Consider the following 17,845-nt stretch of genomic DNA (forward strand, 5'->3'; position numbering starts at 1 on the left):
TTGGCCATCGCTAACATACTGAGGCTCTCCGTGAGACTTCAGCCACTTAAACACACAGTTACTGTACAGTTATTGTATGAGGTTTAATAATTTAACAGTCACTGTAAAAGGTTTAATAATATAAAAATGACATAAATATGTGTACTGGACATCCGAGGAGTGTCCGTGGCAAGTGCATTGCCTCGTCTGTCTGGCATGCAGTAAACCTCGAACCACTAAGCCTTGTCAGAGAAATCTCAGAAAAGAAGACTAGGACAAGCCTAGCTGCTTAAACAGCAAAAAGAGTAACTCAGACCAGCCAAGATTGACTTTTCTATGCCGGGCATAGGGAAAAAAGCTTGGGCAAATGTAACTCGTGGGTCTTCCAACGCTAGTTTTCACTGCCCAGCCGTCCCCCCCTGGCTTTTATTGAGCAAAAGCATAGCAGATTACAAGACACAACAAGAGAGCCAGCCGGGCGCCACCGGCAGCTGGGCCAAGGTCCCGGCTCACACTTTCGTGCGTCAACAGCTCTATCTAAGGACAGGGTCAAGATGAACTAGGATTGCATAAATGGGTAACAATGAACAAAGCACATAATGATAACAACCTAATATATGATTCCCTTCACAAGCCTCTACCCTGACCCTTTTCAGCTCCTGGTTACGATTAGTGTCTTTGGCTAGCTACCTGGGTAGCTTGAGGGGGGCGTTCTGAAAAGACCAGAAACCTCCATTGGGGGTGGGTCTTGGAACTGCTTATTTGCTACACTGCATACAAGAAAGGGTTGTCCAATATTAAATAAAGCACACAGAGTGAAAATATTGGAGTGGAGTAGACGTGCACTTTTTTTCTAGGATTTCTACAGCCTTTACAAAGGCACACTCACACATTCACCCACCCATTCAAACTAGCTGCTTACTCTTGGTAGGGTTGCTGGCATGCTGGTGCCTATCCCAGCCATCTTCAGACACCATGAACTCTTTCCTAGTCAAACGCAGGGCACACAGAGACAAACCACCACACACTTACACACCTAAGTGCAATTTGGACCGTCATTACACCTTCACACACACACAAACACACACACACACACACAAATACACATTCGGAGGCTGTTGCAATGCAAAGCAGGATGTTGCCAGGTCAGCTGGGACCAAATTAATAGTTAAGTGTCTTACTCAATGACACTTTGAAATTGTCACCAGGGTTGGGGCTCAAACCCACAGCCTTCTGGTTGAAGCAAACACCTTTCAATTAAATTGCGTCATGGTAGAGAGAAAGTTATAACATGACAATAGCAGAGTGAAGTGAATTGATGTTAACATTCTTTCTATAGATTTTTGATGTCTTGCCAATGCATGGGCATCTGAAACCTGGCGAGCAGCAGTTGGTCACGTTCATCTTCCACGGCCAGGACTTTGTTAGCAGAGAGGTGATTGCACAGTGCCATGTCGAGCATGGGCCAATATATGACATTAGACTCCGAGGAGAAGCATCAGAGATCAGCTTCAGTATGGACTCATCTATTGTTGACTTTGGTCTGCAGGTATGATTGTGTGTGTGTGTGTGTGTGTGTGTGTGTGTGTGTGTGTATATATATATATATATATATATATATATATATATATATATATATATATATATATATATATATATATATATATATATATATATAAAATATTTTTTTTGATTCTCTATAAATAATACTCTAGTTAATAAACAGTAAATACACAAGTTATTTCAATAGACTTGTTTTCCTCCCGAGCAATCTAATTGTTTAGCGGTTATTCTTAAACTTACTAATTTGGGATCATGTTGATTGCCCCATATGTTCAATAAAATCAATCAATCAACCAGTCATGTTAACATTATGGTCTCTGTCTGATAAGGTCATTTACCTGGAAGGCTTTAAAGAAGAGTGATATATTCATAATAGAACACTTTTGAATAGATACATTGATTTCATTTGATTTCAAAATGAAAGTCGGTATTTTTTTTTTTTTGTAATTATGTATTTTAGCGTTTTGATCAAGTTGGAGAGTCAAGTCTGATTCTGAGGAATACCGGTAAAGTGGGCTTTAAATTCAGTACAGGAAAGCCTCATATAGAGATGGCTACAGTGGAAGACGAAACACAAGATACAATGTTGGAAATTGAGGATGAGCAAAGCAACGAGATCAGACCTGGCAAACCACTGATTATCCCTTCTACGGTAAGCTGAAGTTGTGTCAATCGCTATCATTCATTTTTTACAACAAAGTAGTAGTTCTTTCAACTCCAGAATTTTCTGTGGCAGGGTTACATTGAGGCTGACTCAAAGCTTTGCTTGCGTGTGCTTTACCTCCCTGGCATCCCTGAGAGGTTCGAAAAGTGGTTTCAAGTGGTCGTGGCTCACTTACCACCACAGGTCATCACACTCACAGGCGAGGGAGTGTTCCCAAAGATCTCCCTGAATTTGCCCCGGAGCTTGGGTAAATTTAGACCAATGCAAGATACAGATTGTATTGTTGTACTATGAGATCGTTGATTGACACACACAAGTTGTTGTTTTTTTTGTTTTTGTTTTTTCTAATCCAGTTATTTCTCTTCAGCTCAGGAGGGCTACAGTGATCTGCTTGACCAGGCCAGAAAAGCCATCAAAATGGAGGAAACCAATGATTTTCATGTTAGTCCTTAAAATAAATGTTACTGACATTAGGTTTTTAAATGTATTCTTATAAGAGGGTGTTTAAGTATATTTCTTTTAATTCAGTGAAGTTACGTTTGGAACATAGCTTTATTTCTTATACTATATGGATATGTGCACTGTAGAGTAAGTATGTATCGTAGAAATTAATTTCAAACATCTATTTTCTCCTAGTATGAACACTTGCTTCTTATGGAAGTTGAGAAAATGCTGGTCACAGAAAATGCTCTGGCTGTGAGCAAGAGCCTTCTAGAGCAGGGGAGCTCCCAATGTTCCTCAAAAAAATGGAACAAACTCAGCAAGTATGTATTATCACACAGATATGTATGATACATATGGCACATGTGAAAACAAGTGGACTTAAATGTGACCATTTTGTTTTCACTCGAGATTTTAAAGGTTTGATATAAAAAGTCTCCTCTCAAAGAATATAAAACACATTTTCTTCAAAGCGTTGATACGTGACATGTTTTGATGAAAACAGGCTTATGTCGATGATTATTTTTGAGTTACTAACAAAAATACAAATGTCCATTTTTTGATTTATACAAAAAAACCTTAAGTTCTTGACTTTCTTTTCCCAGTAACCAAAATGTTCAACCTGTAATCAAAGTGTAGGAAATTAGGAGATCAGTAGAAGATGTGCTACATTGTTAAGGATTTTTTTCAATCCAGCAAGATAGCTAGGGTGTCCCTCGCCTCAAACATCATTCCATAAATGAAGTTACATGATTAGACAAAGGGACCAATACAGATGCAAAAAGCAATCAATGTGACCCTTTAGCACGACATTGAGCAGAAACCGGACGGACGAACAGCAATACCTACACCCTACAACATGGCTGTAAACTATGCATACTGTACAAACATGCTGGTGTTCCAACCTCGTGATAGGCGGTTGTAATCCAAACACCGTGGAGGCAATAAAACAAAAAGGTCAAAGTTTTGAATTGCGGTTTTAAGTAATCATTTATTCTAATAACGTATTGTAATGATTAAATAAAAAGTAAGAACGTAATGGTTTGATTCCCTCCTCACTCATCACGTTTGCCTACAACTGATGATGACGTACATCACAATGTTAACTCCTTCTCATTCTCCCAGGTTCGTCCTCCCAGAGTATGTTCTGGATTTTGGTTATGTTGTTCCGAGCCAAATCCTCAAACAAACTGTTATCATTACCAATAATGGGCAATTGCCTTTGTCTTTCCATGTCAACTCCAAAGTCACTGCAGGTAATGCTTTTGCAGACGTTTTAATACAAACATTGATGTGTCAGTATCAATAATTTGAGTTAAGCTATTTTTATGTTATAAATAAGAATATTTCATACAAAGGTTTTTAATGAAACACAATTACAGTGTTTTAACATATTGAACCTGGGTAAAAGGTGCTTCAAAGGGACAGTGTCATATTTAGAACGTTTTTCATTAAAAATGAATAAATTAAATGATTGTAAAGAAAAAAACTTGCAAATAAACATTCTTAATGACCAACAGTATGTTTTAAATATAATCACTCTGTAGGTCTAGTTATCATTAAATAATGTTACATGGGGGGTGGCACTTCTCAGGAGGGGGCCATGTTATAGATATGGACAATGGTAAATACAGCACCTGCAGCACCTCCTGCTGTCCATAATGAAAAACCATCTAAATCTTGCACACGACTTTATCTTTCCTAATTGGTGCCATATGTTGTTAAAAAGGTGTGCTTATATGCTTTATTTGTCTTTTAAGGTTTCAAGATAGAATTTGGTAACTTAAGGACCCTTTCCTGTGGTGAGAAAGAGACTTTCACCGTTGAATTTGATCCCCAAAAAGGTAACCTATCATTGGGGATCAGAAGTGCTCTCATTCCAATTCAGGTACCTGTCACTTCATCAGTCATATGTTCACATGATTTTCATGTAAGGTCTGCGTGTTATGAAATTTTTAATTTACCGTGGATTGTGCATTTTTTCTCAGTACTTTTTTCCAGCTATTCTGGCTTTCTTTCACATTGGAGGCTCTAAATTGTTCATATGTGTGACTAGTGATGGGACTTTAGCCTCTTCAAAGGGAGCTGTTCATTCAACAACCATTTACTAATGAGAGTTGTTCAAAAGAACATTTTTTTTTACTCAGAAAATAAACACTAGGATTTTTTGATACATGTCATACTTTGGGTGTTTAAGTAGTAGGACATTAAATATTGTCTTCTAAACTATTGTGAGTAGTAAGTAGTCAAAGATTGATTCATTTTGTCAAATGGAAAAGTCTAAAAATATAACATGCAATATTCTCATATTCTGTTTCGAACATATGCACATAACATACATTTTAAACACTTAAATGTATTGATTAGCACATGTTCGCACTGTAACTGAAATATACTGCCAAAATCTATCAGAACTATAAAATGTATGTAGCTTGTAACCACTCCTGTCTCATCAGATGCAAGCTCCTCAGCTCCACTCCACCCATCCCTCCCTCCCCTCACTCCCCTTCCCCCTCATTCACCACTCGTTCCCTCCATGTGATTTTTTTTGTGCTTGTGACAGTGCTAAAGATCCTTTTACAACTGTGACAGTAAAATGCTAAGATGACACACACTGCAGAAGGAGGGTGGGGTTGGGGCCAGGGGAGAGAGTGAGCGGCTCTTTATAATTCTCTGGTCCCATCGTTCACTGTGAAGATGCATTCAAAATACTCGGTTCATGAATTTTACATTGCTAGGTGTGACTGTAAGTGTGAATGGTTGTCTGGCGGCAACCACAGTGGGGATAAGTGATTCGGAGAATGAACGAAATGTCTATAACGAACGTCTATTGTTTGCCGTATCGTCTGTATGGTTTATTTATGGTTTTGGGTTGTTTTTCGTTTCAAAAAAGTATTAAAAATTCTCTGAATCCGTGTTTGCGTGTAGCAATCATGAACCAGAGTTTTACATCACACTGTTCTCACCAAAGACGCCGACAGCTGTGACTTTAAGGGACGGAATTTCTTTGTGATTGAGCAAACTACTGCTAGTTGCTTGGCATGCTTGTGTGTGCTGCATGCACCACACTAATGACATTCACACACAAATCGCAAAGTAATTTTCAAAATTACTACTGTTTGTCACTAGGCAATGAAGCGCTGACTAAAAAAATGCATTCCATAATATATTTGGGAACTTGGGTGCACATCAGTTCATACTCACTTTTTGGACTGATGACTTTGTTCAACATGCAGCGGCTTTAATTTATTATGAGTGCTCTATACACAAGATAGTAACTCAATGAGCTTACTCTTGTGCAGTATTTTGATCATTTTGGGGTAATTTTCTTTAACATAATTCTAGATGTATTATAGCCTAGGAATGGCACACTCATGGTAGTGTCATAGCTAAGCGGCTGTGCCATGCTGACATTTTACATTTTGTCACCATCTGTATGAAATTTCAGATCCACAGTGTATTATTTCAATGCTTACCCTTCGGTGTGAAATGTTGTTGATGTAAAGATCAAAGGATTGGAAAAAATACTGCACAAGGGTAAAAATTGCATTTAAAAACAAAGAATTAAGGACATTCAAGAAGGAAGTACAGAAATAAAAGGCAGCAAGTTGTATTTATCCTTTCACATACAATTTGATTTAACCCTTTAGGCACCTGAGTTTTTTCAATGATATATTTGTTTTGACACTATTATTATTATGACACTATTTAAAAGGTTTTAGCTTGAAAATTGTTAGCAATAAAGGCATACTACAGATGTTGCTTGGTGCAATAGCTTGTTTATCACTTAAAATTTTAATTGAAAATTTCGGTTTATTTATTTTGGATACAGGTGCTAGGTGGGCCATCAGTGCAGGTGCGCCTTTGTGCAGTAGTGACTGTGCCGTCAATCTCTGTTTCCTCAGAAACATTGCAGTTTGATATTGTGCGATGTGGACTGTGTAAGGTAATAATGATAGTGTTATAAATGAACATGTTGTTGAGTAACTGACTTTCAGCAAAGTGTATTCTCCATGTCAATAATTCTGCAACACCAAACAAAAAAAATATTATAACTTCATCTCTTTTTTTTTTTTTTGTGTGTGTCTTATCAGCTCGAAAATTTAGTCACTAGTACAAACGTGCACCCATGCAAAACGTAATAGTGGCATGATGCATTGGTTTGCCAAAATCTCATTGTGACAAAATTTATCAGTGATTGTTGCAATTAATTTGCTCTTATAAATGTGCTAGTCTTCTCACTACAATTGAAAACACTGTTTTAGATTTGCTGTTATTTGACGAAAGCCTGTTAAAAACTCACCTATCCCGCTGACATGCCATCGTGTACTCCCACGGGTACTCGTACCCGATTAGAGAACAACCGCTATGTCTTGTCATTAGTTTTACAAAGTGACATAAGAATATCACATGTGGTGTAAGTTGCCTTTTGGAAAACATTAATTGCAGAAACAGGTCGAGCCATTGGCTAAAATGTCTAGTTTTATATTCCATTAGATTCAGACAATGCAGCTGTTTAATCATGAATCCGTACCCTGCCAATGGAGCATGGTGGAGGATGTGAAGCCTGTAAAGGTACTCAACAATACAGGCTATTGTCAGTTTTAGTTGTTAACACATGTCACCGCATTAGGGTAATACCTACCCCTGTTTTACCTTTTTTTCAGGTCGATAAATTCCTGCCCCTCCATCAGCGCAGCAAATATCTGCAGCAACACCGACCACCACCTGTGGTGTTTGAGATGACTCCCTCCTCCGGCATGCTCATTCCTGGTGACCGAGCCAATGTGCAGGTCAAGTTCAGTCCTACTGAGGGGGTAAACTTTGTAGAGATTATACAGAAATAATGTGAATACATGTACAATGATGTTTGTTGAAAAATTAAGACAAGCACATTAAGAATTCACTGATTTCTTTTTAGTGTCTTTACAAGAGACATTTAATAGTAACTGTAACTGAGGGTACCCAGCCGGTGGTCATCACAGCCCTGGGAGAAGGAGAAGACCCAGAACTGGAGTTTTGCCCACCGGAAGTAATAATGGGGCCATGTCTGCCATTCAGTATGGAGATTGAAGCAGAGGTTATCGTTAAAAACCCTTGCTCCTACCCTATTGAGTTCTACGCCCTCGAGTTTGACACACAGTACCTGAAGGAAGAAAAGGTAGAGCTCTTTCTACAAACTTTTTGAAATCATAGCATAACCCCATCGTATGCGATGAAATGTATAGTGTTATGCAAACTCTAATTTGATAGGCTGGTACACGTGCATTCGGTATTAAGTGGTATAACTTCTTTTTCATGCAAGCGCAAGTATATTTTCTCTGTAATCCATGCTCACAGTGCATCACACAGTTTGATGACCCAAAGTTGAAAAAAATTTGGACTACCTAAAATCAAGTCGATTTCAAGGTGCAGGTGGTGTAACACGATATTGGTGTATTTGTGCAGGCACGCAGGCAGACAGGAGATGATCTATTTATCTGATGACCTATGTATCTTTCACATTGGTCTCCGGCGACCTGTGTGGTTTATCATATTTCATTCATAAATATAAACAAGACATGTGCTGTACCGTCTGAATGAGTACATTAATCAATTCATTGAACAAATTGCAATCATTGCCATCTGAAAAATATTTCTTAAGAGCCCTGAATACACAATTTTCCCACACACCTCCAGCCCATGACCACAATGAAAAAAATATGGCTGGGGGGTGTTGTCCCATCAGGCTGCACAATCAGGGTGTGGATGGTGGTCTCATTAACAGCAGCCAACCGAACATCATCCGTGCGGATTACTGGTATTTTGCAGAGTGCAGACTGCGTGTCCTATGCTCCAGTCAATTAAAAGGGGGGTGTCAAACAGATTGTCCACATTCCATTCCACCAAGGGAATAATTTGATTCTACGGATGTTCAGAAAAAGGCTGGACTGTTTTGTCTGCAGTAAGTAATAGGTAATAATAATAATAATAATAATAGGTAATAAGTAACACCACGGTAGAATCATTCTGAATAACCGTCAAAATAAAATAGTTGTTAAAATCAGAGATGGAAAAATCAAGTCCAGACAGAAAATAATCCTCCCACAGTTTGGCTTTAGCCACTAGTGCTTTCACTTAAAGATAAATGAACGAACTTATTTGAATGCTTATTTGAACGCGAGAAGCACCTGAGGAGCATGAAGGAGCATGGATTTACTTTCTGGACCTGGATTTCCCATCTCTGGTAAAAATATAAGATATAATACAACAACTAGCATTTAGAAGATTTGATATTTTCTCTTTTATGATAATTATCCTACTGCCACTCTGCCACCCTTTTTTTTTAATTATTAAATCTCTATTTCAAACTGTCCTTGTCAAAATGAACTAATATCATCCATCTATTAATCTATTATACAAGCCGTGAGGGTCACGGGCATGCTCGAGCCTATTTCATTTTTCTTTGGGACTGGGCTGGGTACATCCTGAACTGGTTGCCAGTCAATCACAGGGCACAGAAAGACAGACAAAACACTCACACTCACCAACACACCTAAGGGCTATTTAAAGTGCCCAGTTTACCTATCCAGCATGTTTTGGAATTGTTAGGGAAAATTTCCCGGATAATTTCCTGGAGAAAAAACATGTGGGCCGGAAGAAAACATGGATCCTTCACACAAAAGGGCACCGCCGGAAGCGAAGCCTTGACCGCAACACGCGAGGCGAATGTGCTAACCAGTCTACCACCTTGCCGTCCTTTATTTTTTTATTAAATATATATTTCAAACTTGTCATTATAGAAAAAAAAAAAACTTATAGGTAAATAAAATTGGACTGACATCAGTCAGTCACCCTTTGTATCTAGACAACTCACTTCATATCTATAGGCAATTTAGACACCAACGTTTGTGTTATTAGTCAACTAAATTGGGTGTGTGATCTTATTGCGAAATCATACTTTGAATTGTCTCATGTGGTTTCTCTCTCCCATGTCTTTTTCTATTATACTATATGTGTCCATTTTTTTACTTTTCTTCATTACTATGTGAAGATGCTGAATCTATTGGATGGATATGATGAAAATGATGTCCTGCTTCTGCCTCCGAGGAATGCGGGAGAGAGTCTTCCTGTGGAACTTATGGACTTTTATAAGGATCACTGCTCTCGGCTAAAAGGTCATGATCATACCATTGCTGCCCGTGTGTATCTGTCAATGACATAATTCATAGGTGTTTGTATCAAATTGAATCATCTGTTCAATCTTTATACTGCAGATAAAAACACAGCTGGAATGAGCCTGCAAAAACGAAGATGTGGAAAAAGGGGTGAAAGACGTAGAACTGAACTGGGTGAGTGTGAAAACTCATTTCAGAATAACTAAATATATGAGGTTTTATATATATATATATATATATATATATATATATATATATATATATATATATATATATATATATATATATATATATATATATATATTGTGGCTTCATCCTGTTTTTAAGTCATTTGCATATATGTGTATTTTAGTCATTGCAGGTATCAGAAATGCAGAAGCTACTGGCAATCTGGGAACACTAGAGATAAACCCTGTGTCCACTGCAATTGCCAACTACATGGGTGTTGACTTGTCACCCAAAGGTCTAGCTGCTTTGAACTGCAGAGGCATTGCTATCATTCTATATGGTGCCCCACTGACAGGTAATCAACCAAACAAAAAGCTTTGAATGAAGCCATTAGGCAGCAATAGAAGACATTACCGTAATTCAAATGTACCGCATTGTATATTTGGTGTATATTTGGTGTCGATCCTCGCCCATGTCTACTTTGTAAAATGCAGTACAGTGGATCACTGGATGGTGATATTTTTTCTGTTTTTATGTATCTTATGTTGGGTTGGGTTGCTAAAATTGTTAATTAAGTTGAACGGGCACTATAAATGGTTCTCCTGGAATTTTTCAGCGATTTAAATGTCGCTGCTACATTTCGATTCCTAGTTAGACAGGCGGAAGAGGCACAGATAAGGAAGACCGTGCGACTTTTCTGCCATAGCCCTTCTCGGCCATGCCAGAGTTAGTCCTCACCTGTCACTCCTCTTGGTTCGTTCGCCTTTCCACGTGGTGTTGTTGCTGGAAACGCTCTGGGAGCTGTCTCTGAAAACAAGCAGCAGAGAGGCACGACAAGAGGGGCTACAGCTGAGCGTAATGACATACATGAATGCAGCCCTCTCCATGGATCCCCTGAAGAAACAGTGCCCACCAGTACTAGCTGTGGTGGTAGTCACCCTTTGCGAAGGCAGTGATCTTGCCCTGTTCGGCCTGGCGGTTCCCCTCGGCTGGTAACTAATTTAACCGCTGCGGATTAGCACGCGTAAGGATAATTTTCTATGTAAGACTAAAAAGTATAAAATGGAACTATAACTGTTGCGGAGGCAGAGGTCTGTATGGTAATTTAGGGGGATTCACTAGAGCGTTTTATCCAATGTGTAGAGAAACAATGCGACTTTAATCTTTACTCAATCCAGGCCATATATTATTTCTTTCTGTTTTTCTCAGGTGTTTGGATATTTACTTAAATCTGAAATGATTATCATTTAAGTATATATATATATATATATATATATATATATATATATATATATATATATATATATATATATAGCGTGGACCACAGAGTTTTTTGTCCCCCACTTACGCACAAACCTTACGTCTTACGAACAATCGACATGCCGGCCATTGTATTAATACATTTATTTTAGCTTTGCGACGTCAACTAATTCAGAAGTTGACACTCATCACGGCAACGTTGAACGCTATTGCACTCACAATGTCACAGTCACTGTCTCAGTCACGATGTTGCTATTGGCCGGCGTCATGTCAATCACAGAAATGCCGATATGCTATTGGCCGAACGCCTTTATCTAGCTTGATGGCACAGCTGGTTGGGACGGAAGGAAGGAGAGAAAATGAGTGAAAAACGGAAGGAAGGAATGTTGTGAAGACTTTGCAAACTTTATCTGTTAGACATGGCTTCTAAAATTGCAAGTGCGGTAAAGGAAGAAGTAAGAGGATGATGACAATAGAAACCAAGCAGGAGAAAAAAATACAACGGACGCTTCCTTTGTATAGTTAACCTTGCTCGTGAGTATGAACCGAACCGCTCGGCAATCTTCTCAGGGCAAGACTTACCTTGCCGGGGGACGGACCTCGCTCGACAACAAAATGGAGAGGCTTCTTCTATTATGGATTAAAGAGAAGGAAATCGCCGGTGATATGTTTTAGTTTGAGCAAAGTTCTTGTTTAAGAAAATAAATCAATAAATTCTGCGGGTTGGTCTCTGCTCACCTCCTTCTCCACTCGGCTCAAGTCACGTCACTCCAGAGGAGAATGTCATTTATCCTTTGCATATACACGTTAATTAAATTAACTAGACAGTAGATTATGTTACTAGTTTTAGTTATTTGTGTAAATTCGTGATGCATTTAACTATGATTTCACTACGCGTTGCCAGTCGATGTGAACGTTCAATTGACCTCGCTTTACTACACCAACGAAATCATCTGCTCACGGTAACGTTGATATGCTATTCCTCTTACAATGTCACAGTCACTGTTTCAGTCATGGTGTCAGTCACGGAAATGCTGATATGCTATTGGTCGAACGCCTTCATATAGCTTGATGGCACAGCTGGTTGCGACAGAAGGAAGGAGAGAAAATCAGTCAAAAACGGAAGGAAGGAATGTTGTTAAGACTTTGCAAACTTTATCTGTTAGACATGGCTTCTAAAATTGCTAGTGGCAGTAAAGGAAGAAGTAAGAGGATGATGACAATAGAAACGAAGCAGATAATAAAAGAGATAATAAAAAAAAAATACGAAGGAGGCGCACGCATGGTTAACCTTGCTCGTGAGTATGGACGTAACCGCTCGGCAATCTTCTAAGGGCAAGACTTTCCTTGCCGGGGGACGGACCTCGATCGACAACAACATGAAGAGGCTTCTTCTATTATGGATTAAAGAGAAGGAAATCGCCGGTGATATGTTCTAGTTTGAGAAAAGTTCCCGTTTAAGAAAATAAATAAATAAATTCTGCGGGTTGGTCTCAGCTCCCCTCCGCCTCCACCCAGCTCAAGTCATGTCGCCCCAAAGGTAAATGTCATTTTTCCTTTGTATATGTTATTTAATTTAACTGTACAGTAGATTATGTTACTCATTTTTAATATGTGTATAAAGTCTTGATGTTTTTACTAAAGAGAGAGAGAGAGAGAGAGAGAGAGAGAGATTTTTTTTTAATGTGAAAAGTGGGGGCGCTACTTCGCGGGTTTTACTTATCACGGGGAGATTCCGGTCCCCATTAACTGCGAAAAACGAGGGATCACTGTTTACCTAGCAATATTTAGTTTATATCATACACACCCGCAGCATATGTATACGATTACCTACGGTTACATTTCCTTGCTTTGCTCTTCAAACGTACAGTAGCTTTGTGTTTGTCATGTATGATTTTTAATTTCCTATAATAGCATGAACTGCTGCATTATTGCATTTTCTTCAGGTTTTGTGATTTTTAACATTGCTACTGTTTAAAAATAGTCATTTCAGTAACTCATAGTGATCAATGTGATTGTTAAAGAAATAACAGTGGTTAGTTCCCTTTTTTTAAAGCATCGGACTCAAATCATTTGGAACCAGATTTTTTTTTTTTGGTTTCTTTTTCTGTTAAATATTTGCTGTCCGCGTCATTAGATTTTGGCAGGGGATCATCAAGTGCAGGAGCGCAATGGACTCAATGCTGGAAAGGCTGCAATGAAGGGCTGCTAGAACACCTTGTTTGGTGGTAGTTTTTCATAGTATCGCAAAAAGGGGCTTCCAATGAGTATAGAAGCGGTCTTGATGACCTCTCAGGGCAAATTTGATTTTTTTCCAACTTCAAGAGCGGTAGAACATCCCAAAGCCACATTTTGGGAGTGGATGATTGTGCCGATTTCCTTAGAAGGAGAATTCGCCTATGTGTGATCAGGGAGGTGAAAGCATGATGTTGATGTTTTAAGGTTACTTGGGACTCTATCAAAAATAGGTAGCAGTGGGGAGGGATCAATATTAATATCTAGATCAATCAGATATGGATTTAAAGAAAAAATGCCAGTAATGCACCAACTTAGGACAAGACCAGAACATGTGTGTTAGTGTACAAGGTGACTTGAAGGTGTGAGCGACTGTATCCGGAAAATTTTTTTAAGGTTATGTTTGCTGTAATGAAGTCTATGAACTACAGTCGGCCCCCGGTTTACGAACACCCTGTTTTACGAACAATTCAATTTACGAGCGTGGACCACGGAGATTTTTGTCCCCCACTTACGAGCAAACCTTTCATCTTACGAACAATCCGACATGCCGGCCATTGTGTATGCAAATATATTTTCGCTAGCTGCGTCAACAAAATCAGCAGTTGACGCTTGTGACAGTAACGTGAACGCTATTGCTCTTACAACGTCATGGTCACTGTCTCAGTCACGGTGTAAGTCACGAAGTCAGTCACGGAGATGCCATATGCTATTGGTCGATTAAGGTCACCCGGTCTCACTCACGGAGATGCTATTGGCCGGCGTCACGTCAATCACAGAAATGCCGATATGCTATTGGCCGAACGCCTTTATCTAGCTTGATGGCACAGCTGGTCGGGATGGAAGGAAGGAGAGAAAATGAGTGAAAAACTGAAGAAAGGAATGTTGTGAAGACTTTGCAAACTTTATCTGTTAGACATAGCTTCTAAAATTGCTAGTAGCGGTAAAGGAAGAAGTAAGAGGATGATGACAATAGAAACGAAGCAGGAGATAATAAAAAAAAAAGAGGGAGGCAGACGCATAGTTAACCTTGCTTGTGACTATGGACGGAACCACTCGGCAATCTTCTAAGGGCAAGACTTTCCTTGCCCTGGGTACGGACCTCGCTCGACAACAAAATGGAGAGGCTTCTTCTATTATGGATTAAAGAGAAGGAAATTGCCGGTGATATGTTTTAGCATCTCCGCGACTGACACCGTGACTGAAACAGTGACTGTGACATTGTAAGAGCAAAAGCATATCAGCGTAACTGTGTTAACTTTGCGGGTTGGTCTCTGCTCCCCTCCGCCTCCACCCAGCTCAAGTCACGTCGCTCCAAAAGTAAATGTCATTTTTCCTTTGTATATGTTATTTAATTTAACTGTACAGTAGATTATGTTACTCATTTTTAATATGTGTATAAAGTCGTGATGTTTTTACCTAAGGTTTTTGCACGTGTTGCACGCATTCACGAATTAACATAGGTTTGGATTGCCCGTCATACGAGCAGTTCGAGTTACGAGCGTAGCCGCTGAACGGATTAAGTTCGTAACCCGGGGGCCCACTGTACTTTGAATTGAATGAGTGATAACCTAGCACAGCTGGAGGAGAGGTTAACAGCACCAAGGGCTCTCTGCCAGAACTCATCAGGAAGGTCTATCAGCAATTCCTTTTCCCAATCAAGTTTAATCTTGTCCAGCGTTTAGCATTGTTTTCAGAGAGGTTATATAGGTATGAAACCTGCCCCCCTGGACAGAGCCCCTGCTTTAAGTGCCAAGTCAATATTACTCGGGTAAGGCATTTAGGGGAATGTGCACGAGTGGGTCCTGGCAAAATTACATAGTTGGAAAAAACAGAATAAGTCAGAGCTATTCAGGTTAAACAGAGATCGCAGACGTTCGAAAGTAGCAAAAAACCCCTGTGTACAAGTCTCCCAGGCAGCGAAGGCCGCTCCTCTCCATGAGTGTAAATATTGAATCAATTCTAGCCGGCTTGAAAAGGTAATTACGGCAGATGGGTGTTGCATTGGGGAGAGACCACCATCCAAGACCTCGGCGTGGAACCACAATTGAATGGAAGAACATGAATCGTTACTGGAATGGTCCAAATTCGAACGTTGCTCAACTCTAAACTTGTGTGATCCAGTTCTCTGTGTCGTGTGCAATAGAATATTCTATTGCAATTGGAAGGTCAGATAACATGTATCTATTTTCGTTACTGCTTGTCCTCATTAGGGTCATAAGTGAGGTAGAACCTATGTCAGCTGACTTGGTCTAGAGAGCAGGGTACACCCTGGACTGGTCACCAACCTTTGGCAGGTACATTTAGAAAAACAACCATTCACATTCACTTTCACATCTATGGACAATTTAGAAAGTTTAATAAACCTATTTTGCATGTATTTGGAATGTGGAAGTAGGCGGGAAACCGAGATTGAAACCCTCAAACTGGCAGTCGGTTAGCAACTACTCTATACTGCTAAAGTCAAATTAAGCATCTGAATTAATTAAGACTCTTGATTGTCCATGAGTCTGATAGTGAGTGGGAATGGTTTAATATCTGGGTTGATGTGTGTCAAACCTGAGTTGTAACCTGCCACTCCACCAAGGTCAGCTGGGTTACGTGAATAAAATACAGTTTAAAAACATTATTTAAACATTTTTCAAACAAATATATGCAGGCTATAATAATAAACTCCAATTGTGCCTCAATGATTGCATAACATTAAATGAATTTAACCACAAATGACTGTTGCTCATACGAGTAACAAGATGTACAAGCAGCCAAAAAGATGTGGAGTTCACATTAGAGGAAGGCAGCTGGAGTGCAGATAACAGGAGCATAGTAATAATAATGACGATTGTCGCTGTGCATTCCCAACCTGTACCTGCGCGAAGAAGGGATTATTCCGTGCTCATTACCTCTGGCAGTCATTCAGAGCTCATAGAATGATAGTATATCTGAGCGTTGTTCTCGTAAGTTGGCGGCCATCATGCATGGTGATGGCTCAACCCCTGAGCTTTTATGTGACTATAAATGCAAATTGTCATAAAAAAAACTTAATGGGGTTTCTCTGTTATGCACTATACGGCACATCATCGAGACAAAATTAATGTTAAAACAATCAATGTGCTTTTCTGCTCTTTAATTTTATTTTCAGATCTAAGCAGCAAAGCGACTGCTCTGGCAAATCACTATGGAGGGGCATGTATAAGTATGGATGCTATGCTCGCTGATTCACTCATGAATGGAACTTCCCTGGCTAGCCTGGCTGGAAGACAGCTGTTAAATGAAGCTGCTGCTGAGTACGCTCAGAGGATGGAAGAGGCTGGTGGGCATATTATTCCTTGCAAACTTTCTTTATGCAATGGCATCAATTCAAGGGGACATAATGGCAATTGCATGTTTTCATTGCTTGGATTCAAATAGCTGCTTTTCCAAACTATCAAACGACCACTTTTCCATGTTTTGGACATGGTAAATGGCGTGGAAACAATGTTTTTACATAGTAGGTTGCTTAAAGTACTTACAATACTTAACAAAGCTTCACATTTACACATTGAGGCAGGTTCTCATCCTTCTCCAGGTCGGGAGTACTCTACCCTGTTCTGACTAAAGACATTGGTCTCAGCTTTGCAGGTTGTGATTTCTAAATCACTTTACACTCTATCTGAACCGCTCCAGCGAAACATTAGGGCTTGAAGAAGCCAACAATACCATATCATTTAGGAACACTGGGCGGATCTCATTCTACCCTGGAGCCGTGCCTTCGAGGAGCGTTCCATCCACATCGATGTTGTCTCTCCCAGAGATGGGAGAACTGACATCAGATTTTTCTTCCTCAAAAAAAGGTGTCTCAGGGGAATTGAGGTCTTCGAAATATTTTCCTCACTGACTCACTTTGTGCCCGATCTCCACTAGACACATTGTTATAGTCTCTGGACAACCAAACCAGAATTTCCTTGAGATCGTCCAGAAGTCGTTCAGCCACCCATGAGTTTTTCCCTCAGCCTCTGCCACGTTTCACTTGGCCAGCCAGTAGCCCTCAGCTGCCTCCAAAGTTCCACTGGCCAAAAAGGCTCAATGATACTCCTTCAGCCTGACTGCATCCCCAGGCACTCCTAGGCCAGCCGAGAAACATATCCAGCCTGTCCTGGGTTGACCCCGAGGCCTCCTCCCAGTGAGACATGCCCGGCGGAGGCATATGCCTGAGCCACCTCAACTTGCTTCTCTCAAGTGGAGCGACTTGACACTAAGTCCCTCCCGGATGACCAATATTGATTTGCTATATCAATCCTAGAAATGTTTTTGATTTCTTATTTACACAAAGCTGTGAATAAAACATGAGCTCTATTTTGTTACCACACCATGCCACACTTCCACAATTTGTTTGTTGAAA

At 39.8% G+C, this 17,845-nt stretch overlaps 1 protein-coding gene across 1 annotated transcript in view; it reads left to right on the forward strand.

Moving 5' to 3' along the window:
- The window catches only part of hydin (HYDIN axonemal central pair apparatus protein), a 72,030-nt gene that overhangs the window by 18,193 nt on the left and 35,992 nt on the right, over positions 1 to 17,845 (forward strand). The window contains exons 25-39 of the mRNA XM_088416562.1: positions 1,319 to 1,528; positions 2,003 to 2,194; positions 2,279 to 2,453; positions 2,574 to 2,647; positions 2,843 to 2,970; positions 3,773 to 3,903; positions 4,408 to 4,535; positions 6,480 to 6,593; positions 7,145 to 7,222; positions 7,315 to 7,464; positions 7,569 to 7,808; positions 9,681 to 9,804; positions 9,904 to 9,978; positions 10,157 to 10,327; positions 16,607 to 16,777. Of these exons, the coding sequence (XP_088272688.1) occupies positions 1,319 to 1,528; positions 2,003 to 2,194; positions 2,279 to 2,453; positions 2,574 to 2,647; positions 2,843 to 2,970; positions 3,773 to 3,903; positions 4,408 to 4,535; positions 6,480 to 6,593; positions 7,145 to 7,222; positions 7,315 to 7,464; positions 7,569 to 7,808; positions 9,681 to 9,804; positions 9,904 to 9,978; positions 10,157 to 10,327; positions 16,607 to 16,777 (2,161 nt within the window). The remainder of the gene's footprint in view (positions 1 to 1,318; positions 1,529 to 2,002; positions 2,195 to 2,278; positions 2,454 to 2,573; positions 2,648 to 2,842; positions 2,971 to 3,772; positions 3,904 to 4,407; positions 4,536 to 6,479; positions 6,594 to 7,144; positions 7,223 to 7,314; positions 7,465 to 7,568; positions 7,809 to 9,680; positions 9,805 to 9,903; positions 9,979 to 10,156; positions 10,328 to 16,606; positions 16,778 to 17,845) is intronic.

The sequence above is a fragment of the Hippichthys cyanospilos genome, chromosome 6, assembly GCF_059441005.1.
Source record: "Hippichthys cyanospilos isolate Australia breed blue-spotted pipefish chromosome 6, RoL_Hcya_1.0, whole genome shotgun sequence".
NCBI lineage: Eukaryota > Metazoa > Chordata > Actinopteri > Syngnathiformes > Syngnathidae > Hippichthys > Hippichthys cyanospilos.